Raw genomic sequence first — 27211 nt, forward strand, 5'->3', positions numbered from 1 at the left:
TCTCTCTCTCTCTCTCTCTCTCTCTCTCTCTCTCTCTCTCTCTCTCTCTCTCTCTCTCTCTCTCTCTCTCTCTCTCTCTCTCTCTCTCTCTCTCTCTCTCTCTCTCTCTCTCTCTCTCTCTCTCTCTCTCTCTCTATCTATCTCTAATTAGGGCTTCCATTTGATTTTGAGAGGAATCAGTTCACAGATGTTCTCTCAATTCCTAGAGAATACTTTTACAACAGTACTCTTTGTGGTTTTTAGTTTTCTACATTCGCTATATGGATTGCTATTTATGATTTCTTATGTTTCTTTTTGTTCTCAGGCTAACTTTGACACATTCATCTCTTGTTGATAATATGGATGGGATAAGTTTCTTACCTGATGACTTGCTCTTGAAGATATTGTCATTACTTCCTACAAAAGATGCTGTGGTCACAATGATTTTGTCTAAACGATGGAAACCTCTTTGGATGTCAATACCACACCTTGAATATATCGATGATACCTATCATAAAACCACGTACGACAGATTTCGGCGCTTTGTTCAAGGCTCTTTGTCTCTCCATGAGGCTCCAGTAATAGAAAGCATGTGCTTAAAATTAATTCATAATAATCCGGAGATTCGTACATGGGTTAAACACGCACTTACACACCATGTACGTAAGCTGGACATTCATCTTTCTTACAATCATTGGCCTATCACACTGCCAAAGAGTCTATATACTTGTAAAACACTCGAGTCCTTGCATCTTTGGCGTGCGGTTATTGGTGATGTTCCTGTTCTGGCCTGTCTTCCGTCTCTCAAGGCTTTGTTCCTCATTGGTGTGACGTGCCCAAACGACGAATCTGTTCATAGGCTTTTGTCTGCTTGTCCTATCCTTGAATCCTTGGTTGTGCTACTAAGTGGAAGAGTCATGACTTTTACAGTAAATGTCCCTTCTTTGCTGACTCTAGATATATCTAGAGAATCAAGGTACAAAAATAACAATCATTTGACTGTGATCGACGCCCCTTCCTTGACGTTTCTAAAGATTAGAGATCACTTAGGCAGCATTTTTGTGATTAAGAATGTCTCTATGGTGAGGGAAGCGGATGTTGATGTTGATTATGACAGTAATGAAAAGCTTATCGAATCTCTCACCCTCGGTCGAGCGTCTACGGTTATGTATGTGGATTCCAAAGGTATGATTATCCAACACTTTTCTAGAGGCTTCTTCTTATGGAATCTAGTCTTTCTTTTCTTTGAAACAAATGGAACTCGTAATGTTTTACTACAACAATTGGTTTTACATAAGTTGTGTCTTTGTATATATGCAGCATGCGTATCCCAAAGGAATAAAATTTCATAGACTTAAACACTTGGAGCTATGCACATGTTCAAAAGGCTGGTTGGATCTACTTATGTCTCTATTGCAAGACTCCCCTAGACTATAAGTTCTCAAACTCAAATTGGTAACATTAAGAACGAGCGCTCGTCTTTATCTCTCCAAAACCTCTCCTCCCAAACTCAGCGCCGCCAAACCCTAATTCTCTTCGATCTGTCTCCTCGGTGGCCGGCGCTCCTCGCTGCCGCCGGGGAGGCCTTTGTCCTCCTTTGTGTTTCGTGTGCCTTGTGGATTGCGACGGTTTGGCTCCAGTGACCTTTAACAGAGGCGGATTCGAGGGAGAAGTGTGGCATCTCGACTTTCCCTCGGTGAGGTCTCTGGTGGAAGCTTCGGTGGCGCATGGTGTGGGATCTTCTGGATCTCGGTGTGGCCGCTGCGCGTCTTTCATGGTGGAGTGGATTGACTAGATCTTGGCTGCGCGTGGTGTGAGGTCTCCGAGAACGGGTCTCAGCGTGTTGTTCTTCAGATCTGATTCTCTTCTCCATCGTCGGCGTGTTGGAGAGCTCTGTTTCGATGCGGTGTTGGCTCGGTTTTCTTCAAGTCTTTGCTTCCGGTGGCTCCTTGTATCATCGCTGATGGGTTTGCTTTGCATGTTTCTCTCGGTTTGGTGTAAGTGTTTCCCTGGTGTTGTTTGATTGAGATTACTTGGAGTAATGTTTTGTGTCTTGTCTTTCTTACTTTCGGAGGAGCTAGTAAGGCTGATGAGTTTAGAGGTTGTTCGGTTTTGTGCTGCTGACATCGGGGAAGTATCTTGGCAAAGTGAGCGAGCGTTTCTGATTCTGATAGTTAGTGTAGTCCTGTCTTTATACCGGATCTTTGTTCGTTAGTTGAGCGTCGAACCGTAGATTGAGGGCTGTCTCTGTTCGGGCCTCCACCGACTTCTTAGAGGAAAGGTTTTTCTCAGGCTACCGGATGAAAGAGCTTCCGATTTGCGAGATATGCGTTTCCCAATCTTTTCTCCAATGATTTTATATCTGACCTTATCTTGGTCTCATCTTTCCTTCGGGTTTTCAGGCTCCTTATCGCTACTTGATTCCTGTTGCTCTTGAGCTTCGGTGTCGGAAAAGTACCGATTGAATTTGCTTCCATGTTTTTTATTCTTTTTTTGCCATGGGACCAAGAATTTTAGGTTGATCGATTGTTAACTCAATTTGTAACACCTAACATTTCATTTTAATGAATATTTACAATTTAGCAAAAAACAAAAAAAATTGGTAACACTAATCATATATTGTTTTCTTTTCCTAAACTCAAATAGTTTCTTTGATACACAAGTCCGGTTTTGTTCATGTTCAAAAGTGTCCACACGGAGATTCTTATTAATTGTGAATTTGTATCTCAATTTTCATCACACATGTAGAATCATTTTGGGGTGAAGGCTCGACCTGCTTGGAATCAGCCAAGTTGTGTTCCTGAATGTGTCTTAGCCAATCTGAAAACATTTGAGTGGACAAGATATAAAGGGACTCAAGAAGAGAAAGAGCTTGTGAAATTTATCTTAACAAATGGTCAGAGACTAGAGAAGTTGAATGTCCCCCTTAATCGTCAACAACTAGCGGATATTAACATAGCCACAACTAAGCTTCACATCCACAAGGCCAAAGTGCCTAACCAAATCAAGTGAATCCTAACAAGCCCACTCCACCTCATGAGTCAAAATCAGTATCGGTCAAAAGCAAAACGGAAAACAGAGGATGTACCGGTTCACCAGAAAACCAGATACAGATTGTGAATAGATTTAATGCCCTCATAGACAGAGAACAATGAGCTGTTTGATTGAGAATATCCTTATGGTGGAGAAATCGATTATAATCTGGATTTTGTTATATTGCTTGTCTTCAACTAAAATTATGTAACCAAGAAGAATACTAGCGTAGTATGTGGAAGGTGTTTTTGTGGCCCAACTATTTTTTTTTGGCAAATTGACCTTAGATTTTAAGGGACCTTATAAGAGTTACGTGTTCTATAAGTTAATTCATGTTTTTTAAACATGTGAATAGTGCTTTGGATTCGAAGGATTGCTTTATTTCAACTTCGAAGCATTATTTATTTATTTATTTTTCTTTTTGAGCAGTCTAATTTAACCAAAAACTGAAAAACAGGTTAATGAGGTTGAATTGGAATCCGATTTTTTTGCATTCGTTGATTTCGTTCCGAAAATATAGTTTTATAATATTTTTTTTTATGCCAACTAAAACCTAGGGTTTGGACAAAAAGAAAAAGGGTTCGGAGGTGACAGGTGAGTCATTTTCTTATTCCTAATGGTTTCACGGTGAACTTGAGAAAAGCATTCGGAACAAATAAAGAAAGTTGAAACCTGTTCGTATCTAAGTTAGGGTTTTATTCTCTCTTTTTTTTGTGCTAAATTTAGGGTTTTCATCTTTCTGTGTTGACAGCAAAAATCATTGGAATAAGGATCTGGATCGAGTGCTCTATGGACAGAATCAGTTTCTTGCCGGATGATGTCCTCTTGCAGATACTTTCACTGCTTCCTACAAAAGATGTCTTGACCACAAGTCCTCTGTCTAAACGATGGCGGAATCTTTGGAAGTTGGTTCATAAGCTCGAGTACATGTACTGTGTTAAGAATAATGATGATCATGGGAGATTTGTCCGGTTTGTGGACAGGTCGTTGCTATTAAGCACAGCTCCGGTCTTAGAGAGCTTGCATTTCAAAATCCGTAGGCAATGCAGCGACGTAGATATCGGATTTTGGGTTAGAATTGCAGTGGAACGAGGTTTGCGTGACTTGAATTTCGATTACAATACTCATAGTGAGCCTATCAAATTACCCCAGAGCTTGTTTACTTGCGGAACACTCGTGACACTTAAACTAACCGAGGTGTCGCTTGTGGATGTTAAACTCACCGAGGTATGTTTTCAGTTCCTCAAGACATTGCACCTTCGTTATGTGATTTACTTAGACGATGAAACCCCTCGGAAGCTTTTATCAAGCTGCCAAATTCTTGAAGTCTTGGTCGTGAACAGAAAAACGAATGACAATGTAACAACCTTTTGTATTATGTTGCCTTCATTGCAAAAGTTGATCTACGATGCAAGATGTGATACTCATGATGGTGTTTATGATTTTGTGATGAATGCTCCTTCTTTGAAGTGCTTAGAGCTTTTAGATCGCGGGTACTGAGTGTATGGTTGAGAAAATGCCTCAGCTCGTGGCTGCAAATGTCGCAGCTTGCTATACGAATACCGACAATATCTTGACTTCTCTTACATCAGTCAAACGTCTCTCGCTATGTTTACCAAAATCTTCATTTCCTACTGGTGAAATCTTCCATCAGCTTGTAGACTTGGAGTTTTGCACATATGGTACACAATGGTTTCTACTTATCTCCATTCTTAAACATTCTCCGAAACTACGAGCTCTCAAACTCAACGAGGTAAAACATTTTTAACCCTTATAATTAACTTTGTGGAGTTTTTGTCGATATATATCATCATCTTTAATATTTATTACTGGTCTATTGAATATTCAGAGACATAATAGTTTTTTTAGAGAAAAAATGCAGCACTGGGATGAGCCAAGTTGTTTTTCTGAAACGTTGATGTTCGGTCTTGAAACTTTGGAGTGGAGAAACTACAGAGGATGGGAGATGGAGAAAAAACTCGCGACGTTTATCTTGAAACATTCTTGTCGTTTAAAGACAGCGATTATCTCACCAAGAGCCACCACTTTGGAGCATAAACATCAAATGCTCACAGAGTTGGCACTTTTGGATGACAAAAGTGATTGCAATCGGCGTCGATAGAGCACGGTGGTCCGACGCCTCTCCGTGATCTATCCACCACCACTGGCGGTGGAGAGCAAATACAGTTCACTGGTGACATGCATTTGCACTTTTGCGGCGTCCGCATGGCAAGTAACCCTGTTCCATCATATATATACAGTTAATTATAAGTTTCGAAAAGTTAATTACGTATGAATAGAAAATAATAAATATAGCTAGATTTTCAGATAGCTATCTTCACAAGGGGAAAACATAAAATCTGATCACTTGGTATGTTTGATCAAAATTAGATAATGGTTCGATGCATATGACGATCAGGAAAATTTAACAAATGGAAAGGTAAACAATTACACAAAAATTGCATTAATGATGGAATTGAAGAGATCGATATGGAATAAACAAGAACAGACCAGGTGATAGTATGATGTAGATGGTTGCAGACATAGTTAAGTAGAAAGTGATCTTCATGTCTAGTGTTTACCGTTTGTTGGTTTTATTTTATGGTGATTGCTATATTTTTTTTTTTGAGTCACCTATTTATTTTTCTTAGAAATATAGCTATAATGATTAATATATAATATATTACTAAGAAAATAAAATTATACACCTTTACTCATATAATTAACTAGTATTTATCACAAATGGATTATATTCCTCACCCTAGATATGGTTTTTCACTTTCTTTGAAGACTTTTTCCTCAAGTTAAATAATAGTGGTCTTATTTTATCAGCACGAGAATTTATTTTTATTCAAATTAGTTATGTTTTCTTTAGATATATAATTCTTTTAATAAGTGATAAAGATTTATTTTTGTGTTAAAATATAATTTTTCTTTTAAAACTTTTTTCTAATATTATTATGACCACGATCATAAAAACGTAATTCTAATCCAGTCATTTTATTTTTCAAAAAATAACTATTATTATAAAAACATATTTCTAACTCGCTCATTTTATTAATCTAAAAATAACTGTTGTTATAAAACCATAATTCTAATCCGTCCATTCATATTACTATATAATTTAAATATTTACTAATTTTAAAATAATTTTTATATTAATATTTTGCATATTTTGATACCTAACCCGCATAAAACCAAAATTATAAAAAAAAATTCTAACACATCCCATCAAATTACCATATAATATTAATATTTATCAGTTTTTAATATGTGAAATTTTAATTTGATTGAATATGATTAAGAAACTACAATAACGTAATCGTTAATCATATGTGCTATTTTGAAAATATTATTGGAATTTCAAATGTTAAATTAAATTTAACATATATTTAAGGACTTCTAAAGTAATTTAAATGAATATCTATTTTTCAAAATTAAATTTAGTTATAAAACAAAATTAATAGTTTGAATTTTAAATGAAATATAACATATATTTAAAAAAATTTTAGTTATCTAAATAAATATCTTAATTTTCAGAATTAAGTGTATATAAAAGAAACAGTTTTTTAAAAAATATTGCAATAAATTAGGATAATGTTAAAATTATTTTTAAATATAATTTTTTTTTAAAAAATTGAGAGTGTTTTTAGTGCTTCTGTTTTAATATAATAGATATAAGACGGATGGCAATGATAATAACTTTAATATCTTCTACCAGCAGCAGTGACCGAGGATGATGACAACCATCATTTAATAACCCCGAAAGCCCAAATTGCAACTTTTTTATTTCATCAAAACCAAAACCAAAAACTTGATAAGATATTATCATTGACAGTAACATCCTCCAATTCCATAATTACAATAACCGCCATTTGCACCACAGGTGGTCACGAACATATCGCCGGAGCAGCATGGTGGTCCAGGACATTCATTTTACAATGTGCACGATTTTATCAATGTGCCCTGAAATTTTTATTGCGTCATTACTAAAACACATTACAATTGCATTTAGTTGCAGTTAGAGTTTTAAACGTTGCTACACGGAGACCAATTCTTAGGAATACAGTTAATATCTAGTCTTACCCATAGTTGTGAATCTCGTATTAAATTAATCGTATACATGCCGAATCAAACTTATAAAATTTTTACTAGTGTGTTTGTAATGACACAGTTCAGCTTAAATTTGGTACAGATTGGTAATACATGGTGTATCTTAATTTTAATTAATGGAACTCTAATTCATTGTTTAGGGTTTAGAATTTAATACGGCCTGCTTAAAGTTCTATGGATTTAAAACTTGAGTAACTTCAATTCTTAGTTCAATACTAATATTGCGACACAAATTTTCGAAGTTATATGGCGTATAATGAGATATAACGACTGTAAAGAAAACTAAGGCCTCAGAGATCTTGGTGGATAAAGAATCATCACAGAAGAATTTCTTCATCAAGAGTAGCAAATATTTTTCTTACATCACCGGCCACCTTCAAAATTAGATAAATCAAGAAAAAAAAAGCATTGATGATGATGAGTCAAAAGTAGCTGGTAAATAATCACATCTTTCCCGGAGGAAATCAATGGGAATCCGAATGATTTTTTTCATCACCCTCACCATCAACAATAACTAGATTACTAAAAAAAAAAACAATTCCACAAAGAAAATAACTGATCTAATAATCTAAAACAAAACAAGTGGATTTTACAAAAACAGAAAAATTCGATACAGAGAATGATAGATGTATCTGCCTAGTCACCGAAAATCCTTTGGAAAATAAATAAGAAAACTCGGAGCTTACTAGGCAGAGCAAGCTAACGGAGGTTCGTAAGCTCACCAGAAAAATCAAAATCCATCATCTCTTTTGCCTAAGGATAGATTCCTTGATCCATTACAAAGAATTTGTAGATCAAGTAATTGCAAATTAGGCCAAAATCGATAATACTAAAATACTGCAAAGAAAAAAAAAAAAAGTTTATCATCGTCCCTATATCAATTGACAAGAAAAACGCGCCGTATAAAAATAAACAATTTTATTGGAAGAGGAGAGGAGTATATATATGAAGAGGTGGACTTCGAAAACCCTAGTTCTTAAGCGTAACGAAAAGCCGTCATAGGCCCAACTAGATAAGCCCGTTAATATAGTGAGGTGAGGCAATTACTAATTAGCCTGTATGTCGGCTTTTTGTAGCTTCTTTACCTCGGCTTTCTAAAATTAGGAGATTACTAAAAAGCATAGTAAGGAAGAAAAGACGTCGTTTTGGTAATGACTTGCAATGAAAAAATATTGGCCCATGCAGGTTTCGAACCTGCGACCTTCGCGTTATTAGCACGACGCTCTAACCAACTGAGCTAATGGGCCAATTTGCGAGTTTAGCTAAATTTATGTATAAATCTATAGTAGCCATCGGGATGAACATCGTTTTGTCAAACTTGTTCTCTCTCAGACACTTTCACTTCAATTTTTTTTGTTGTTCCGTGGCCAAATCTGTGCTCCGTTCTTCTCCGGTTTCGATCTCGAAGAAGATGAGAGTGGTAGTATCTTCCTCTGTCTTCGTCTCTTTGCAACTATCATTTCTTCTTCTCGTTGCTTCTGCTATTAGATCGAGCTCGTCTCCGTTGAACGATCCGTTTCTCGGCATTTCTCCTCAAGGTTTGTTTTCTCTTTCTCCTCACTGTTTATTGAAGATCCGATTCGTTTTGCTAGAGATCTTCGCCAATAATGCTTCGATTTGATCTTTGATTTTCACCTTTTTCTCGTTGGTTGCTGCTGTTTTCTCGTTTAATTGGTTTCGTTTCTGTGGATGTTGTAGATGAGAAGTATTACAAGTCATCTTCGGAGATAAAGTGTAAGGATGGATCAAAGAAATTCACGAGAGCTCAGCTTAATGACGATTTCTGTGATTGTGCAGACGGAACTGACGAGCCAGGTTCCTTTCATCTTCCCAATTTCTCTTCTTGCTATCTCCCCTTTGTCACAGTACTTAGTTTTCTAATGGAGAGCTCTTATCTGTTGAACAAAATTATGAATTTGAAATAGATTTTTGAAATATAGTTTTCATTTATGGATTGTAGTATAGATCATCTGCTGACTTCGCTCTATATGTTTGACCTCCAGGTACCTCAGCTTGTCCAAATGGAAAGTTCTATTGTCGGAACGCAGGCCACTCTCCATTAGTTTTATATTCTTCCAGAATCAATGATGGTATCTGTGGTATGTGACTCATTCTATACAATACGTTACATTTAATTTCTGTTGAACCTCCTATGTTCAAGTTATGTGCTTCAAATGCTATACGGAGGAAGACATGTTTAGCCTATCAGTATGTACTTAATGGTTGCTAATGTTTTGTTTCCCCATGAGAGCAGATTGTTGTGATGGAAGTGATGAGTATGATGGTAAAGTGACATGCCCAAATACATGCTGGGAGGCTGGGAAAGCTGCTCGAGAAAGCCTGAAGAAAAAAATCGAAACATATAGTCAAGGGCTTGTGATAAGAAAGAAGGAAATCGAACAGGCGAAAGTGGGTCTTGAGAAAGATGAAGCAGAATTGAAGAAGCTGAAAAGCGAGGAGAAAATTCTGAAAGGCCTTGTTCAACAGCTTAAAGGTTTGTACTTCTTTCTTTTGATGCAGTATGTGAACTTCTGTTGGCTGATTTTGAAAATGGCTTGAGAGTCGAGATATAGATTTTATTTTGGAGTAACTTATACGGACATACGTTAGTAGTAGTACCATGAGATAATCAGTGTATTGGAAAGGTGTAGTTAGATGCCTGATTTGCCTCTGGATCAGTTCTAAAACTTTTCACTTACCACCGAAGGGAAGGAAGAAAGTAAGAATAGATATGAGCTGTAGTTGAAGTAGTGCAAGTTGATAGGATCGGATCATCAACTTCCTTCTCTTTCATTTTATAACTTGCTATGATGACTACAGATGATAGAGAAGGACCTGAGTCTTTAACATTGTCGGCATTATCAATTAAAAAGCTTGACATTTTCTACATTTCCCTCGGATTACTTCTTGTGTAGAGCGTAAAGAACAAATTGAGAAGGTAGAGGAGAAGGAGCGTCTACAGAAAGAAAAGGAGGAGAAGGAAAGAAAAGAGGCTGAATTAGCAGCCCAGCCAGGAAAGGGGGACGGTGAGGAGAAGACAGATGGCAGTGAAAAAGTTGAAGGAAACACAGATGATGCAGGGGTGCCCGAAGTTTCACAGCATGATGAAAATCCCGATGAAAGCGCACATCATGATGAGATTGGTAATTACAAGGATTTTCCTTCTGATGAGGTTAGTTCTTCTCTACTAAATTGAAATAGATTTGCATGCTTTCATCGTTGTGTTTTTGTTTATTTTGCTTGGTCAACAAGTTAAGTAGTCAAATTGTTTTACTTTACGGTCACAATTGCTGTATCTTTCACGTGGGTACTGAATTAGACTTAAATTTCAGGAGCCAGCACCTGAAACTGAATCAACAAGTATATTGGAAGAGGCTACTCACACTAATCCATCAGACGAGGTTTGAAAAACTATTTGTTCATATGTTCTTTCCAGAAGTGGAGCAATTTGTTACTTGGAAGTTAGATGATGATATAAGGTTGTCTACAATGCAGCATGTTGTGGAGACGAAGGAAGAACCTCCCTCATCTGAGGATTCGGTCACAGATGGATCTCAAAATGATGGCAGTACCAAAAAGGAGGAATCAGACGAGGTGAAGAAAGTGGTAATTTACTTCCAATTTTTGGCCAATTTACAAAATATTGTCAGAAATCTTAGTATAGCTCTCTCAACTTCCATGATGAGAATAACTCTGTCCTTTTGAGGCTTGTCTGTTGCATTTTCTTTCAATGATCTGCCGGTTTTTAGTTATTTCTCGTAGATTATTGAACTTCTAACTTTATCTTGACGTCCAAGTACTCTATGTTCTATCTATAGGAGGATCTTGTATCCGAGAAGAAGGAAGAGTTGTCAAAGGAAGAGTTGGGGCGACTTGTTGCTTCTCGTTGGACAGGAGAGAAATCTGATAAGCCAGCGGAGGCAGATGAGAGCCCCCAAGCTGATGATCAGAAAAACCATGAGCATACACCCATCACTCCACATGAAGTAGATGAAGATGATGGATTTGTTTCAGATGGTGACGAGGATACCGGCGATGATGGAAAATATAGCGACCATGAGCCCGAAGATGATTCCTATGAAGAGGAGTTTCGCCATGATTCTAGTTCGTCCTACAAATCTGATGCAGATGATGATGTCGATTTTCCAGGTTTGCACTATTACCACAGATATTTGCATTCTTTAAAAATGCTAATCAGCTATCATTGTAAGTATGACATGATTCAATTTTGGTACGTATAGAGACAATCTCAAATCCTACTTGGTTGGAGAAGATACAGAAGACAGTCAAGAACATTTTACAGGCTGTGAATTTGTTCCAAACCACCCCAGTGGACAAATCGGGTAAACTAATAGTACAGTATAGCCCTTCCACTAACAGTAAAAGCAAGACTCAAATTCTTCAGTGATCCATCTGTTGGGCTGTGGTATGTGCAGAGGCTGATCGGGTACGCAAGGAATACGATGAGTCTAGCTCAAAACTGAATAAAATACAGTCAAGGGTATCGAGCTTGGAAAAGAAGCTTAAACGAGACTTTGGTCTGTATGATAAGACTCCTTAGCTCTTACTTACGTTTGCCTTTCTTTGAGTTAGTTTTTGATATATTTTTACTACAGGACCGGAGAAAGAGTTCTATTCATTCCACGGTCGTTGTTTTGAGAACAAACAGGGCAAGTAAGGAAAATTATTTATTGTCCTCTTCCTTTCTTTATTAGCATTTTCAGGGATTACAATTACGTTTATCTTATACGTTATTACCGTAATAATTTCTAGGTATACTTACAAAGTCTGCGCATATAAAGAAGCCACACAAGAAGAGGGCTATTCGAAAACTCGGTTAGGGTAAGTGTCGCTGCCACTGTATCTTTTCCGTGCATTCTGATTTCTTTCATGATACATATATTAAAGCTAATATAACGAGGAATTAGTTCGAAGTTGATTATCAGATTTCAGTAGCTACTTTATCTGTGTGTTTGTATTTATCTTTTTACGCTCGTTTGCTTCGTTTAATGTGATTTGCTAAATAGGGAATGGGAAAAATTTGAGAACTCCTACCAGTTCATGACATATACAAACGGAGATAAGTGCTGGAACGGTCCCGATAGAACCCTAAAAGTAAGTGTTTGGATATGTGAAAGTTAAGAAATTGTTCAAACATAATTAGCTCGAACTATCAATAGAATAGTATCTAAGAGTTGAGTTTTGGGCTTGCAAATATCACAGAGAGATGAAAAATAAAAAGCTTGACTAATTCCTGACATGCAGATTAAGCTTAGATGTGGGTTGAAAAATGAGCTTATGGATGTCGATGAACCAAGCCGTTGCGAGTATGTTCTTGTCTAAGTCTTTACCTCTCACAGTCTCCCATGTCATCGCCTTTTATCTCCACTACTACTCTTTTTTCGTTATTGCCCCTAATCCATTACTTTCTTGTTGCAGATATGCAGCGGTCTTATCTACTCCAGCTCGGTGTTTAGAAGACAAACTTCGAGTAAGTATCTGTGTTTATCTCAAATCTCAAAGCATACCTACACTCGTTAACATTCCCTAAACCCTGTGTTTCCTATTTTAATAGGAACTACAACAAAAGCTCGAGAAGATGATGAACCAAGATCAACCTCAGAATCACGACGAACTCTGATCGTGTTCACCTGAAATAAACTTTATCGGATGCGCACCACTTAGATATGTGTCAGTTAGCTACTAACTTGCCCAATCTCGAAGGTCAAGAGGACAAAAAAAAAAAACTATGAACAGAGACCTTTTTTGGTCGGAAGAGAATGCATGATAGGGTCAAGTTGCCTATTTAGTTCAGTGGAGGTCTATTTATCGACAGTATTTTAGACAATGTTCAACTTTTGGTTAAGCGCAAAAAACAATTCCTATATATATAAACATGAAGAATGACTAAATCTTTCTAGTTTTTCGGGTAATATGATTCGTGATAAATTTGGAACTCGTTAATAGAAGGTATCTTATCAAACATTTGCAAAGTTCACTTTCAGAAAGTAGTTTTTTACAAGTGCCAAGTGGTAGGTTAGGTTCGGTTAGTTGGAATACTTAACTTTTAAAAATTCGATTTCCAAAAGAGACAAACTCTAACATAGTATCTTTTTCTTTTAAATTCACACAAACAAATCATTGCATTTAACACTACATGCAAACCAACATCAAAGCTAGAAATTAAGAAAGAATTATTTTTGGACCAAAATATAATTTTTCTCATTTTTCAAGCTATATAAGTTAAAATTCTGACAAACAACATGTGAAAAATATGTAAACGTAATGTATTTATCAAATTTTGCAAGTAAGCACTAATAGGATTGGAATTTTGACAAATATCTGAAAACCGTGGCCCGACAATGAATCGAGAAGGCAGAAAAAGGTAAAAACGAAACGAATAAATTAATGTGCGTCCCTCCTTTATGAAAAACGTAAACCGGGGGTAAGCAAATACTATAAACGCAATCAGTATTTTGTTGACCCAATCCTAAACCGGTAACAAGCAATTAATGTATGGGTCAACAATTGACCCAATCTAAACCAGCGACCTTAAATTTTCATTTTTTTTCACCTCAAAAGTCAAAAAAAGGAAGAGAAATAGACTCACACTTCGCTCATAACCCCGAAATCCCCAGATTCTATATCTCTCTCTCTATTTTCCTTGTTCTCCAAGCCAGATCTCTCTCCATAAATCTCTCTTCATCTCTTTGTCTTCACTAGAATCTGCGATCCTAGCTTGTATCTGTGTATTTTTACTTTGTTTTTTGTTTCTCCTACTTGCGATGGCGATGGCGATGATAGAGCAAAGGCCGAAGACGAAGATCGTGTGTACTCTGGGTCCAGCTTCCAGATCCGTTCCGATGGTCGAGAAGCTTCTCAGAGCCGGTATGAACGTCGCTCGGTTTAACTTCTCTCATGGATCTCATGAGTATCACCAAGAGACTCTCGATAATCTCCGTCAAGCTATGCTCAACACTGGGATCCTTTGCGCCGTCATGCTCGACACCAAGGTGACTGATTCGTCTCACTTATAAACTTCCATGTCTGAAGATTCTGTGTTTGTGTTGTGAACTGTGCGTTTTTTTGTGTCTCTATTCGCGTCTGTTTCTGATTCCAATTTCATCTTCTTTGACACGGATTCGATTGTGATCTTGATTTCTAGGGTTTGTGAGATTTCTGTTGTATTCTGATTGGTTTATTTTCCAATTTTCGATCTGCAGCACTGACGCGTGTATGTTTTATTTTGCTTTCTGTTGAATGTGTTTTATGCCTCTTTTGTACTCATCTATGTTTGGTAAATGTTTTCTGTTTTGTCTGTTTATGCCCATTAATTTGATAGACTCTTTTCTGTTTCAACTCTGCTGACTAAGAGCTCTTACAAACATTATTTTTATGGGTTTTTACTTTCTGGGGATTGCTAAATATGTTTTGAATTGTGAATCTAGATCTGTGAGACGCTGGTTTTAGTGGTATTGTAAATGTATCCAGTTAGAACTTGGATTAGACCAAATTAGTTGAGAAGAGTTAAAGCTTGTTGTGGGGACAAAAGGTCGAAGTTGATGTTGTCGCTTAAAATCCCTAAATATAGTGAAGAATGTGTAGTTGGAGATTAAGAAACAAATACTTTTTCGCTTGACATGTTTCTTGTATATGCAATATGTATGTTTAGATTGAGGCAGGCATGTCCACAATTCAAGAAACAAGAGCCTCATAGTTGTCGAGTCATAAGAAGATAGTGTTGATAGACAATGTTCTTGAATTGTTCTCTCTTGTCTGTGATTATGGTTCCTTGGCCAGAGAATGTAGCTAGTATGTGGAGTAGAAATTATAGCCAAATTTCAACTGATACTCTTCACATGATTGGTGTTTGAAGGTTTCTCTTGTCAACTTCTTTCTTGTCTATGTAAATGTCTAAATTGTGGCAGATCTACTTGCTTTTCTGACTATACTAACGGATGGTTTTTGTATTTTCTCTTATAGGGTCCAGAAATCCGAACCGGGTTCTTGAAAGATGGGAAACCAATCCAATTGAAACAGGGCCAAGAGATCACCATTTCGACTGACTACGACTTGAAGGGTGACGAGAACACGATTTGCATGAGCTACAAAAAGTTGGCTGTAGATGTAAACCCAGGGATGGTCATACTGTGTGCTGATGGTACCATTTCGTTACTGGTCCTCTCTTGTGACAAAGAGAATGGTACAGTTCGTTGCCGCTGCGAGAACTCAGCGATGCTCGGTGAGAGGAAGAACGTTAATCTCCCCGGTGTCGTCGTGGATCTCCCAACTCTAACTGAGAAAGACAAAGAAGACATCATTCAGTGGGGAGTCCCGAATCAAATCGACATGATCGCTCTGTCTTTTGTCAGAAAAGGTTCAGACTTGGTTCAGGTCCGGAAACTACTCGGAAAGCACGCTAAGAACATTCTTCTGATGTCAAAGGTATGTTAAAACCCAAAGCTCTCTTTCCGGTTTCAGAAATTACAGGAACAAGTTTATAGATTGTGATGGGATTGTGTTATCTTTGTTTTGATGGATTAGGTTGAGAACCAAGAAGGTGTGGCGAATTTCGATGACATTTTGGTCAATTCCGACGCGTTTATGATTGCAAGAGGAGATCTCGGCATGGAAATTCCGATTGAGAAGATATTCTTAGCTCAGAAAGTTATGATCTACAAGTGCAACATCCAGGGAAAACCTGTGGTCACAGCGACTCAGATGCTCGAGTCCATGATCAAATCTCCTCGACCCACAAGAGCTGAAGCAACAGACGTAGCAAACGCGGTCCTTGACGGTACAGACTGTGTCATGCTCAGTGGTGAGACTGCAGCTGGAGCTTACCCAGAGCTAGCTGTCCGTACAATGGCTAAGATATGCGTTGAAGCCGAGAGCACGCTCGACTACGGAGATGTCTTCAAGAGGATCATGCAGTACTCACCGGTTCCAATGAGCCCGCTTGAGTCACTCGCGTCCTCAGCTGTCAGAACCGCTAACTCAGCTAGAGCCACTCTCATCATGGTGCTAACAAGGGGAGGAAGCACAGCGAGGCTTGTGGCCAAGTACAGACCAGGAATGCCTATATTGTCTGTCGTTGTTCCTGAGATCAAAACCGACTTCTTCGACTGGTCTTGCAGCGACGAGTCACCGGCGAGACACAGCCTTATCTTTCGCGGTCTGATCCCGGTACTCTACGCAGGGTCTGCAAGAGCCTCGCACGATGAATCAACAGAAGAAGCTATTGAGTTTGCGACTCAGTATGGGAAAGAGAAAGAGCTGTGTAAGACTGGAGACTCTGTTGTTGCTCTACTCCGAGTTGGTAATGCTTCCGTTATCAAGATCTTGACCGTCAAGTGATGATCCCGAGTTTAAAAAGAAAAATCCCGTTTTTGGCGTTTGGCGTGTTTGGGAACGCAACGCAGCTATAAGCGTTTTATTATGAATTTATTCAAGATTGGTGATTAAAATCTTGAGATTAGAAAACTCAAGTTCTCTTTCTTGCTAATTACTACTACTGTGGTGACCAGTGAATCTACCACTTACGGTTCTTTTTTTTGGGATTATTATTGGTTGTATGGAACTAATGGATCATCATACACGTACCTATTATCATGATTTCTTTTTGTTTTTTAAGTATTTCTTAAATATAATACGATGGAAATAATGGTGATACTATAATTTTTTATATATCATGCTCTCATTCTTTGAAAGACAGAGCATGAAGACAAAAAGAAAAGGAAAAAACGAAGACAGCGCATGAAACATCGCCCATACAATTATCATTCCGACAAATATCATTATTTTGGCTTCAACTGAATTGAACTTTTATATTTAAAACACACAGAAAATTTGAAAACAAAATTTTATCATCGCTGTACAAAGTCTTTAAACATGAAAGATTGAGTCATCATCGCCCATACAAAAACCATTCCGACAAAGATGTAATCATTCTCTCTATTTTGTAACATTTTCATCATTATTTGGACATCAGTTGACATATTTATTTCATATTTAAAGACAATTGTAAAAACAAAAACGATACAAACACACTAACCGAATTTGATCATCTCTGTACAGAAACAATGAAAGAAGATTTGAAACAAAGAAACAGATAATACCTCCAGGCTCCATGGATTTTTTTTTTTTCAACAATCTTAGTGAAAGAACATCATTATTATGTACATAAAAGCTGAGAATGAAATGCAGAGAACAAAACAAATTCAGATGCTAGAAAATGAGAAAAAAAAATCGAGAGATTAACAAAACAAAGAACATGAACAAGAACAAGATTTTTGGTTTTTGGATGTTTTGTTCTCTGATTCTTTTATCAGCGAGAAGAACCAGAGGACGAAGAAGACGAAGAAGAAGAAGAGAATAATCCACTGAATGGCCATGGAAACGAAAACCTTCTTCCATTCCCGCTCCTCGCATCATCCTCTCTTCCTCTCTCCGCATTTCCCACATTCTCAGCAACGCTTCTGCTATTGCTTTCCGGAAGAGCTCTTGTTCTCGCTGGTCTATCAGATTCAACCTTAACCTCATCATCATCATCATTCGCAGAAGGAAGCTCGAAACGACACACAGGACACGAGCTATGAAGCTCAAGCCAGGGGACAATACAGGGGACATGAAACTTGTGCTTACAAGGCATCTCTTTAGCTTCAGTTCCTTTCTCAAAATCATCCAAACAAACCGAACATTGCAACGGTTCCATGATCTTGACCGTTGGTAAAGCTTCAACGGCTTCTTTGCGAGCAGGTGGAGTCCCTTGCCTGTTAGGATCATTCTCAGCCAAATGCTGAAGCAAAAGATCTAAACCTGGACCAATGAAGTAATCTCCAAGTGAAGTCAATGCAGAATGGTTATGAGTCTGATTCGAAGATCCCTGAACAACGAGAGATTGGTTAAACGGATTGATCATTATAACTCTATTGCTGTTACTATCCCTCTCTCCATTGTTATTATCAGAGCTTTCATACTCAGAAGCAATCCCTGCACGAATCCCTTGAAGTAACTGCGCTATATTCCCCGAGCTTCTTCGTCTTCTCCTCAACATGGATTCAAACTCTCTGTCCAAATCAATCTCACCACCGTGTCGTCTAGCTCGGTGATGACGATACACATTGATGTTGCTACCATCATTTCCATCAGCATTAGTTGATTCATCACCATCATCATCATCATTCTCTTCACCAAGCTCTGCTCTCCTAAACCTTCTTCGTCTCCGAGTGCTGCTCATCATTCCAAGCAAGATTGGAGCCCATAAAGACATTGCATGTTCTGTTCCGAAATCAGTTTCTGGGTCTTGAACGTCTCTTATGCTTCCTCCACCAACACCATTACCGCTCATTTCTTCCACGAACCCGCTTTGGCAAAAGGGACATTTGATCTCAGATTCCATTATCGGGTTCACCATTTGTGAACACATGTGACACCAATACCTAGCCGCCATTGTTTCCTCCATGCCTCCTCCTTCACCTCCCCCCAAAATCTCTAAGATTCTGCAAACAAGAAGAGGACACAATGAAACCCTCGAAATTTTGTTATATTTGCTTATCATATTCCTATTCGGTTTTTTCTCATTCAGATCTAAGACAAAGAGAATCGTATCCTTTAAAAGTTTCTAGCTTTACACTAGTACACCCATCTTAAAATGAGGAAACTTTGCCACCAATATCCAAAAAGTATTGATTTTGACCAATAAAATACAAGATTCAGACAAGAACATCTTTGAAAAGGAGAGGAGAAGCCAAGCTTCTTACACAAATTTGGATAAAATCCAAAACCCAAAAGAAAAACCCAGAGAAAAAGAAAGAACCCAGAATCTCGTAGAAGATCAAAGAGAAACAAAAAAAAAAACCTCGAAAAAGGGAACAAATTTCTAATTGTTGGCCTCCTTTGGCAACAATTTGTATCAATTAAACGAAAAAAGAAAGAGAGGCTAATATCCATGAAAGAAAAACGCAGAAATTCCATACCTTTAAGGCCCTTAAGACCCAAGAAAATTCAAATCTGATCTTCCTTCTTTTGATTCTTCTTGAGAGATTAAACCCCAAAAAAAAGCTCAATTTTTTCCCTATGTAGCTCTCTTGCGAAGGGTTTGAGAAATGGAGAAGAAGGAAAAAAAAAAAAAGAGGAAATGAAGAAGAAACAAGAAAGAGTGGAAGGGGAAACAAATCAACCCAACCACGTCCTCTTCTAACCCAAACTCGTTCCTTGTTTCCTCTTACTTTATGTCCTTTTCTTAGTTAGCATTTATCAGCTTTGATTACTAATATTTAATTAATTAATCAAGTTTAAGACTTTTGTTAATTATAGTCTTCCCTCACAAATTTTTGGGTTTATTACTAATTTATCATTAGCTGATTCAACGCCTGTGGTCTCCGTTTAATTACGTTTCCATGTTATTTGTTTTGTCATATTATAATGACTACTATATATGCTAGTTGCACAGAGGTATCTACTATGTAAAATGTATGTAAATATTCGTTTAATGTAGACTTTATAGACGCGTGAACTTTCGTTTAATTGACATAAGTTTTCTTTCTACGGAATTTAGATAACTTCTTTTTGACGGTATTGGACCAAGTGTATCCATTATAATCTTGAATAATGTGTTTGGAAACTATTCTGGGGTTCACAAACTTAATCAAATTAAATATTTGAGAAATACAAAACGTTTACTCTGCTTAAGTATAAATGTGGAATCAATCAATACATATAATATATATATATATATATAAGTTTTAGACAAAATAATTCATTTAACTCGATGTTAAATAAATGAAATCAATTCTCAGATCATTTTAAACTTGGTGAGCGAAAAAACAGTTAACTAGCATTAACATATTTTGAATTACTGTGTTGCTCAAGACTTAAGCGCCTAAACTATAATTCCAAAACGCGAAGGGTTGACGCATAGGACCCGTTGGTTAATTCTAATCTGGGCTTTTAGACTTTTAGTCTATTATGGGCCGACAAACTGGGATGAATGCAATCAAGCGTATGAATTCGAGAAAAATTGTGATCCTGGTTAACCAAAAGAGTTGAAATCATGGGTGTGGAGGAAACCTCAAATCTAACTGCGGATTAAGTCATGTGTTTATGAACACTGACACACGTATATGTATACTTTAAGTAAAGTAGTAAACATTTGACTACCAAACCCAATACATTATCTAATTCTCTTTTCCTTTTTTAAATAATCGAGGTAAATCATAGGTATTTGAAAAAAAATGCAGATATTTTGCCATTTAATACGTCTACAACATTTAATTAGATGATCAACCGTAAAGATCTGTAATTAGTGGAATTCGAAACATGGCATTGACTCATATATAGAACAAATTCACGAGTTTACGACCATTTGTGTCTCTTTTATTCTTAACTAAAAGTATAAAGAAATATCTTAAAATATCATGCATTATGTGAATTTGATGTGGGTAATAACACAGTCTAACATGAATCATTAGACTATAAGTCACAGTAAGAGACTCAGGCGTGTTCAATTTTATATAATATACAAGTAGCGAATAGCTAGTATAAAGTGTTTAATGTTAACATGAAGAATATAAAGATTAGTAAAACCTTACTATTTCTTCATTTTGGTTTGTAAGTACACCACACGCTTATTGATTGGTTGAAGTGGTCTCGCATTCGTATTTGAAGCCTGTAAAATATTGTTTAAAATATTGAAAAGGAATGAATCAATTTGGATGATAAAATATCACACTACAAAAAGAAGGCTTTTTTTAAAAAAAAAGGTTATCTTCATTTATAGACTGATCATGGTCTTCTTCAATATTCTATTAGACAATAAACAATCATATTTCCACACACAGACAGACAGACTTATATCTCGATATATATACAATTCAGATATGGATATAAGTATATTATAGTTAAAGTTATGATAATGATGCTAATTTTTACTGTGTAATTAATTAATACTAATAGTAACAAAGTATGGAAATTGATGATAAACTAAACAAAAAGGAAACTTACATCGTGTACAGCCACGCGGAGAAGCTTCACTTGCTGACTTGTCACGGTTCTAATCTGAAAGTTTATTAGAGGATATGATATTGTTATTGCTTAGGTAATAAAGAGCAAACAACATTTTTGAACCCAAAGAAAAAGAGCTAACAACATTATAATAATAAGATGAAGATGAACTGAAGTAAGTTACCTGTCTGGAAATAGACCAAAGAACATTTTCAGAACAGGGAGGAGCTGTAAGTGATCCCGAATATCTATAATATTGTTTCGATTCAAAACTGATTTTTTTGGGATCAATACTTCCGACATTTGCCTCGCCCTCATGTGTATCAGTTATCCTCTTCAAATGTCTATCCAACTAATCAATATTAAAAAAAAAAAAAAACTGAATTACTATTTTTTTTTGTCAAAAGCGTAAACTAGTGGTAGTTGCCATGATTAATAAAAAAAAGATTGAGATTAGGAAATACCGAAAGGAGAAAAGCGTCAGGTGCTCCTACATTGTATAAGAAAGCGACAACAGCGTACTTTCCATTTTTGCTCTCATGAACCAAGTGTGCCTCAAGTGCAAACCTATTTAATTATGTCTACTATATAGTATTATTCACATTTTGCATGCCCTAAACCTTTAGTAGTTTTTATTTATTTATTTGAAAAACCGATTCCATAAGTATGATTATATACAAGTATAATTAAAACACTTTGCCATTACGATCACTCACATTCACATATATAAATTAATCATTATCTTACATCCAGAATAATCTGCCAAAAGACATGTATTCTAAGCCGAAATTTTCTAAACGGCGTAGTCATTATGTACTAATCCGTGTACGTCACGAGGGTCAGGAGAGGGTTACCCTTTTCTTAGATTGGTTTTTGTTTTTAATAGTGAGATGACAATCATTGCGTTATTAAGATATGGTAGAATATAAGTCTACGAGTAGAGATACCTTTTGCCATTGATTGTGTGTTCGGAAGGAGAGTGCCAGTGAAGCTGTTGAAGTTTATATTTAGTATTACCGATAATGATACCAAAACCTTGATTTCCTCCTTTAAATTTCAACTGTCACAATAACAAAGTAAAAACAAAAAAAATACCAATTAGTATGACCAAAAATGTAATTTATTTACCAAAGAGTGGTGTGGTCCAATGACGCGGCGTTTGAATGGTACAAATTTTCATGGTTGAGGCCAAAGACCAAGTCTCACCAATTATAGATTTCTATTGTTGGATCCCTTTTTAGCCTCATATTTTGATTTTTAGCAGTTTAATCAATAAGAATTTTTTAAAAATGTATAAACTATATTTTTCGATATTCTATTACCAATGCATGAAATGGTGAAGTTATATATATCTTTTATCTACTAAAGCACAAGTCACTTGGCCAATCAAAATCTGCCACATAGATTGTGCTTCAATTCATAGAAAAAAAAACAGCACAATAATAAATTGCAAATACGATAGCAAAAGAAATTACAAATTAAAAAAAAAAAATCTCCAACTTCCCCACTCCTCCACTATATCTGCAGTTTAAAAAAAAAACTGCAACAATTTATCAAAGAAAAATAAAACCATCCTATCATCATTTTTGTTGTTCGTTTACTTTTACTGCAAATTTTGTTATTCCTCTTTTATACACAATCTTCTTCATGTCTTTCTTTCAAACCAATAAATCAGCCTTTTAAAAAAGACAACATATCATATAGTAGTTATTTTTCGTTTTTTCTTTTCTCAAATTGGGTAGAACACGAATGCGACTAAGCAAACTGAAGCAGCAAGCAAGTGCTCCATCGAAGGTAACGAAATACTCACGCAAAAAACTTCAATCAAAAAAACATATTGAATTTTTGTTTTCTAGCAGAACAGATGCATCAAAGGGAAAATTATTGGACGCATTGTACTTTTTTCACACTTTTATTTCTAATTTCTACATAAATTTTTGTAAATTACTTGACTGTGATTTATATTACACTATAACTCTTCATTCACTATTTGTGCTACAATAAAAAAAATATATAGCTCCGTCTCTACGTTAAAATAACTCTCCTCTCGCATCTCAGTCCAACCATCTAATTATGTTTCTCTTTTAGAGGTGGGATGACTCAGCCATTATGGCATAACATAAACAACGATGTGGATTAGAAGACTATTCTCCTTGCTGATGTATCTAAGAAACAACCAAAATATCAAGACCATGGCTAACAGTAAGGTTCATCTCTCTTATATGAATTTCTGTGATTTGTTATGTTTTTAGCTTTAAATTGCTTTTTGTGTTAAAGATTTTGTAATATAAGTATTCCGCTAAAATAAAAACGTTGGCATAAATAGAGAAAAAGATGCTTCATGAAAAAAAAATAACTTAAAGTATTTTTGAAGAATCAAGCAAGTATTAATGGTTAATATTTCATATTTATTTTTCACATTTTATTCTTCAATGTTTTTTCCCGTACAAAGTACGGGTTCTAATACTAGTATATATATAAATGAGATGATTTAAATAAAGAGTAAAACACATAATGGAAAAGGTAATATAGTTGATTAATTTACCATGATATCATGGCCTCTGTTCTTCATGGTGGTATTGGAAGGTAAATAATGGCTACGAAGAGATCCAAGTTTATAAGTAACTACGACATTTTTGTCCCTAATATCGATCGGAGATTGCATTTTTCCTGTTCCACACATTTTCCAGTCTTCCTTTAGTGTTCCCCTTTTCGCTGGCCCCTTCTTTCCTAGCGTCTCGTAGCTAAACTCCGTTTCGTCCTCTATTCGATCGAACCTCCCGATTCAATTGTTATTTTTTTTGTTATATATACGAATGAAAAAAAAAATTGTTTGTATAAGTACGTAGTACTGACAATAATTTATATAGCTTACCAACTTCTCCACCTGGTGGTGGTGGTGCACTCAAAACAATGGAAATAGTGACGATAATAAGGAGAAAAACGCATCCAGTTGATGATATCTTCATTTTCTTATGCTATGTCTTGAAGAAAGAGAGATGAAAAAAAGTGGAAATAGCTTACTTCAATATTTGGGCTCATAACCTAACAACGTGTTCTAGATGAAGAATATAGAGTTGTGTACATAAACAAACACAAGGCATATGATGTGATTTTTTTTTTTTAAGTAACTTGTGGAAAATCTGTGTACACATTTACGTAAATACAATGGCATGCACATTTTTATATACTCTAACAGTATATCATGGATTACATTTCGTTTCTGATTTTTTCTGTAATACATGTTCATCACACTCTTATTTTGGCTATTGTAATTATAGATTTATCTATTCTATTAAAACAGAAGCACATTTAGTGCTTGCATCCAAACACTCCTAAAGTTTTTTTTATAATATTTTATATTTTTATATTTAATTTCCGAAAATTAGTTATTAATTTAGATATTTTTAGATTTCCTAAAATCTAGGTCATCTTTAATTTAAATTTCAATTTAATTAAATTTAGTTACAAAAATTTGCATTCAATTTAATTTAAATTCAAAAAATTCAAAAAAATTATAATTAAATTTTATTACAAAAATTTAGATAATAATTTTAATACTTTAGAATTTCTTAAATACAGAAAAGATTTAATTTTAAATTTTAAATTTAAATAATATTTTTATAAAAATGCATAGTAAATAAATATTTTATCGTATTTTATCATAAACAATCGATCTAAAATATTAAATATTTGAGATTAATAAATATTTATATTATACAATAATATGATCGAGCTCATTAGAGTTATATATATATATATATATATATATATTTAAGGTCCATGAGTTAATTTATTAAAACATGTAAGATATTAAGATGATTTGAGACGGTTAAACTAACAGGTTAGCCCATTTATATATATATATATTTTTTTTTTTTTTAATAGCACAAATAGTAAATAAATATCTTTTTATATATTTTCATAATCAATTGGTCCAAATATTCCATATTAGTAAATATTTATAGGGTTATACAATTATAATTATAGTCTTATACGGGTTAGTTTGTCAAAACATGTAAGATATTAAAAATGATTTAAGACAACTAAACAGATGGATTAGCAAATTCATAGATATATAGATTGTTTATGTGTAAATCTAAATTCACATAATAACAAAGTTTATAATTAAAATTAGATCAATGTATACTTAATTAATGTATATTCTTATTCTACTAATATACAAATTTTACTGTTTAAAATTAAAATATGATAACAATTTTTTGATTTAAGAAAATAAATAACAAAAATAAATTATATCTAAACAAAAATGATAAATGCAACTTATATTAGAAATCATATATATTATAAGCAAAGTAAAATTTTGAGTTAAAGCTCTCTTATTCATTCTTAGGATGGCTAATTACCTTTTACCCCTCCTTATATTTTTAAAAAATTAAATTTAATAAAAAAATTATTAAAAATCATAAATTAATTAAAAAATTATTAAAAATCATAATTAAATAAAATATTAAAAATTGTAAATTAATAAAAAAAATTGTTAAAAATCGAAATTTAATCAAAAAACATTTAAATTTAATAAAAAATATTAAAAATCGAAATTTATTCAAAAAATATTTAAAAATAGAAAATAACGAAAATTTAAAAATTGGAATTTAATCCCAAAAAAAAACATTTAAAATCATATCATATATAATCTATGCGAAGTAATTAAAAAATTATTAAAAATCGTAAATTAAATAAAATATTAAAAATCGTAAATTAATAAAAAAATTGTTAAAAATCGAAATTTAATCAAAAACATTTAAATTTAATAAAAAATATTAAAAATCGAAATTTATTCAAAAAATATTTAAAATAGAAAATAACGAAAATTTAAAAATTGGAATTTAATCAAAAAAACATTTAAAATCATATCATATATAATATATGCGAAGTAAATTTTTCGCTATAAGGTCTCTCATTCAATCTAGGTAACTAATTCCCCTTTATTCGTTAATAATTTTTTTAAAAATATCCTTAATTAATTAATTTATTTTTGTAGTTTGTATAACAATTTTGCTGCCACTTTTAGTTATTTTGATAATATTAAGATAATTTCAATCGGATTATCTGTTGAGCAAGGTTATCTGAAAAAAAATATACATGTGATGTGGGAAATCTTAGCTTAAGTTGAGAGCTATATATAAATATATTACTTTTTTAAATGTATCTTAAACTCAATTGTGGTTTGGTTTCTACATTGGTCGGCTTTTCGTTGTATTGTTTACCATCTTTATTTTTTATCAATCAATTTTTCGATTTTTTCTATTGTTTTTTTCGTTTTTCAGCACCAGTAGTAGTGTTCCTCGATTATATGTTGTTGTTTTGTGTTGTCAGTTATTCTTCCTTACTTAACGTGATTAAAACCATGTCAACATATCATAAATCATTTTCATTGTCTAATGAACAGGTTTTAAGTCTTTTTTTTGTTTGTTTTAAGTATGGCTTTCTGAATTCTGTTTATTTTTGGAATAATGTAAGAGAGGCCAAATACACTAGCAGGGCGCATAGGAAAAAATCGAAAAAGAAAACAGAAAAAGGAAAAAAGGGAAAAACGAAGTAGAAAAAGTAGAGAAAAAAAAATAAATTGAAACATATAGAAGAACATAGAGTTAACGAAAACGTAAAAAAATGAGGAAAAAATGAACAAAAAGTCCTAGACCATGAACGATAAGATCAAGATGGGTAACACAAAATAGTGAAGAAGAAAAATGATAAGGAGATGAAGAACTCAAAGTTGAAGAAGAAAACTGAAAGAAAAAGAAGAACAAAAATGGTAGATGAAGAAAATAAAGTATAAGAAGATGAAAATCTGACGATGAAAAAGAAAATAAAAAAGAAGAAAGTAAAGATGCGAAAAAGACAAACAAAAATTAGAAAGAAAAAATGTTTGGATAGGACAAAAATGATCAAGAAGAAGTAAAAAGCAGAAGATAAAAATGGCTAATAAAACCAAAAGAAGAATAATAGAAGATGTTGAAGAATAAGAATTTAGAGAATACAAAGACCATAAAATAAAACAAGAGAAGGGGCAGACAAATAAACAAAAAAAAATCAACAGAAAAAACGAAGAAAAAAA

General features: G+C 34.6%; 6 protein-coding genes and 3 non-coding genes across 11 annotated transcripts; 4 read left to right on the plus strand and 5 right to left on the minus strand.

The window, feature by feature from the left end:
- Window positions 1-338: 338 nt before the first annotated feature.
- Window positions 339-2991, plus strand: LOC18016698 (putative FBD-associated F-box protein At5g50270). Its single transcript, XM_024155411.1, has 3 exons — window positions 339-1164; window positions 1446-1756; window positions 2728-2991. The coding sequence occupies exons 1-3, from the start codon at window positions 339-341 to the stop codon at window positions 2989-2991; spliced, it is 1401 nt and encodes a 466-aa protein (XP_024011179.1).
- An 810-nt stretch (window positions 2992-3801) lies between these two features.
- Window positions 3802-5134, plus strand: LOC18016699 (FBD-associated F-box protein At5g56370). Its single transcript, XM_024155412.1, is given in 3 exon segments — window positions 3802-4500; window positions 4502-4765; window positions 4862-5134. Coding segments are annotated over 3 exon segments (1236 nt in total).
- Window positions 5135-7411: 2277 nt separating this feature from the next.
- LOC112087011 lies at window positions 7412-7497 on the minus strand. Its single transcript, XR_002899859.1, has one exon. It is a non-coding gene; the product is annotated as a small nucleolar RNA SNORD24 (small nucleolar RNA).
- Window positions 7498-7542: 45 nt separating this feature from the next.
- LOC112086981 lies at window positions 7543-7627 on the minus strand. The gene has a single exon (XR_002899830.1). It is a non-coding gene; the product is annotated as a small nucleolar RNA R12 (small nucleolar RNA).
- Window positions 7628-8298: 671 nt separating this feature from the next.
- TRNAI-AAU lies at window positions 8299-8372 on the minus strand. The gene has a single exon. It is a non-coding gene; the product is annotated as a tRNA-Ile (tRNA).
- An 82-nt stretch (window positions 8373-8454) lies between these two features.
- On the plus strand, window positions 8455-13074 carry LOC18016700 (glucosidase 2 subunit beta). Of its 2 annotated transcripts, none has more exons than XM_006401279.2 (16): window positions 8455-8663; window positions 8824-8940; window positions 9129-9224; window positions 9380-9619; window positions 10041-10297; window positions 10458-10526; window positions 10621-10731; window positions 10944-11274; window positions 11367-11468; window positions 11562-11663; window positions 11742-11799; window positions 11899-11967; window positions 12153-12240; window positions 12391-12452; window positions 12565-12616; window positions 12701-13074. In XM_006401279.2, exons 1-16 carry the CDS (start codon window positions 8537-8539, stop codon window positions 12764-12766), a joined length of 1947 nt encoding a protein of 648 aa, XP_006401342.1. In that variant the 5' UTR covers window positions 8455-8536; the 3' UTR covers window positions 12767-13074. The 2 variants fall into 2 exon arrangements, with proteins under 2 accessions (XP_006401342.1, XP_006401341.1); XM_006401278.2 differs by having other exon boundaries at window positions 10621-10719.
- Window positions 13075-13725: 651 nt separating this feature from the next.
- Window positions 13726-16758, plus strand: LOC18016701 (probable pyruvate kinase, cytosolic isozyme). Its single transcript, XM_006401280.2, has 3 exons — window positions 13726-14138; window positions 15109-15570; window positions 15670-16758. The coding sequence occupies exons 1-3, from the start codon at window positions 13911-13913 to the stop codon at window positions 16480-16482; spliced, it is 1503 nt and encodes a 500-aa protein (XP_006401343.1). The 5' UTR covers window positions 13726-13910; the 3' UTR covers window positions 16483-16758.
- A 479-nt stretch (window positions 16759-17237) lies between these two features.
- LOC18016702 (E3 ubiquitin-protein ligase SIRP1) lies at window positions 17238-19313 on the minus strand. Of its 2 annotated transcripts, none has more exons than XM_024156705.1 (2): window positions 19107-19313; window positions 17238-18628 (listed from the first exon to the last, which is right to left on the minus strand). In XM_024156705.1, the coding sequence occupies exon 2, from the start codon at window positions 18587-18589 to the stop codon at window positions 17453-17455; it is 1137 nt and encodes a 378-aa protein (XP_024012473.1). In that variant the 5' UTR covers window positions 18590-18628; window positions 19107-19313; the 3' UTR covers window positions 17238-17452. The 2 variants fall into 2 exon arrangements, with proteins under 2 accessions (XP_024012473.1, XP_006401344.1); XM_006401281.2 differs by having other exon boundaries at window positions 17238-18626; window positions 19104-19313.
- Window positions 19314-20716: 1403 nt separating this feature from the next.
- On the minus strand, window positions 20717-24098 carry LOC18016703 (alpha carbonic anhydrase 8). Its single transcript, XM_006401282.2, has 7 exons — window positions 24005-24098; window positions 23675-23892; window positions 22077-22189; window positions 21594-21696; window positions 21314-21481; window positions 21130-21183; window positions 20717-20794 (listed from the first exon to the last, which is right to left on the minus strand). The coding sequence occupies exons 1-7, from the start codon at window positions 24096-24098 to the stop codon at window positions 20717-20719; spliced, it is 828 nt and encodes a 275-aa protein (XP_006401345.1).
- Window positions 24099-27211: the final 3113 nt, after the last annotated feature.

The sequence above is a fragment of the Eutrema salsugineum genome, unplaced genomic scaffold (genome assembly GCF_000478725.1).
Source record: "Eutrema salsugineum unplaced genomic scaffold, Eutsalg1_0 scaffold_2, whole genome shotgun sequence".
NCBI classification, from domain to species: Eukaryota; Viridiplantae; Streptophyta; class Magnoliopsida; order Brassicales; family Brassicaceae; genus Eutrema; species Eutrema salsugineum.

What these genes read in the sequence shown, in the direction of transcription:
- LOC18016700 (XM_006401279.2), top strand. Translation starts at nt 8,537, where the DNA reads ATGAGAGTGGTAGTATCTTCCTCTGTCTTCGTCTCTTTGCAACTATCA. An exon ending in TCTCGGCATTTCTCCTCAAG is followed by an intron (nt 8,664 to 8,823) that starts GTTTGTTTTCTC and finishes TGGATGTTGTAG; the next exon opens with ATGAGAAGTATTACAAGTCA. An exon ending in TATTCGAAAACTCGGTTAGG is followed by an intron (nt 11,968 to 12,152) that starts GTAAGTGTCGCT and finishes TTTGCTAAATAG; the next exon opens with GGAATGGGAAAAATTTGAGA.
- LOC18016702 (XM_024156705.1), bottom strand. Translation starts at nt 18,589, where the DNA reads ATGGAGGAAACAATGGCGGCTAGGTATTGGTGTCACATGTGTTCACAA.
- LOC18016701 (XM_006401280.2), top strand. Translation starts at nt 13,911, where the DNA reads ATGGCGATGGCGATGATAGAGCAAAGGCCGAAGACGAAGATCGTGTGT. An exon ending in CCGTCATGCTCGACACCAAG is followed by an intron (nt 14,139 to 15,108) that starts GTGACTGATTCG and finishes TTTCTCTTATAG; the next exon opens with GGTCCAGAAATCCGAACCGG. An exon ending in ACATTCTTCTGATGTCAAAG is followed by an intron (nt 15,571 to 15,669) that starts GTATGTTAAAAC and finishes TTGATGGATTAG; the next exon opens with GTTGAGAACCAAGAAGGTGT.
- LOC18016698 (XM_024155411.1), top strand. Translation starts at nt 339, where the DNA reads ATGGATGGGATAAGTTTCTTACCTGATGACTTGCTCTTGAAGATATTG. An exon ending in TATGTATGTGGATTCCAAAG is followed by an intron (nt 1,165 to 1,445) that starts GTATGATTATCC and finishes GGTAACATTAAG; the next exon opens with AACGAGCGCTCGTCTTTATC. An exon ending in GCCGCTGCGCGTCTTTCATG is followed by an intron (nt 1,757 to 2,727) that starts GTGGAGTGGATT and finishes TCACACATGTAG; the next exon opens with AATCATTTTGGGGTGAAGGC.
- LOC18016703 (XM_006401282.2), bottom strand. Translation starts at nt 24,098, where the DNA reads ATGAAGATATCATCAACTGGATGCGTTTTTCTCCTTATTATCGTCACT. An exon ending in ACCACCAGGTGGAGAAGTTG is followed by an intron (nt 23,893 to 24,004) that starts GTAAGCTATATA and finishes TCGATCGAATAG; the next exon opens with AGGACGAAACGGAGTTTAGC. An exon ending in TCCGCGTGGCTGTACACGAT is followed by an intron (nt 20,795 to 21,129) that starts GTAAGTTTCCTT and finishes AATATTTTACAG; the next exon opens with GCTTCAAATACGAATGCGAG.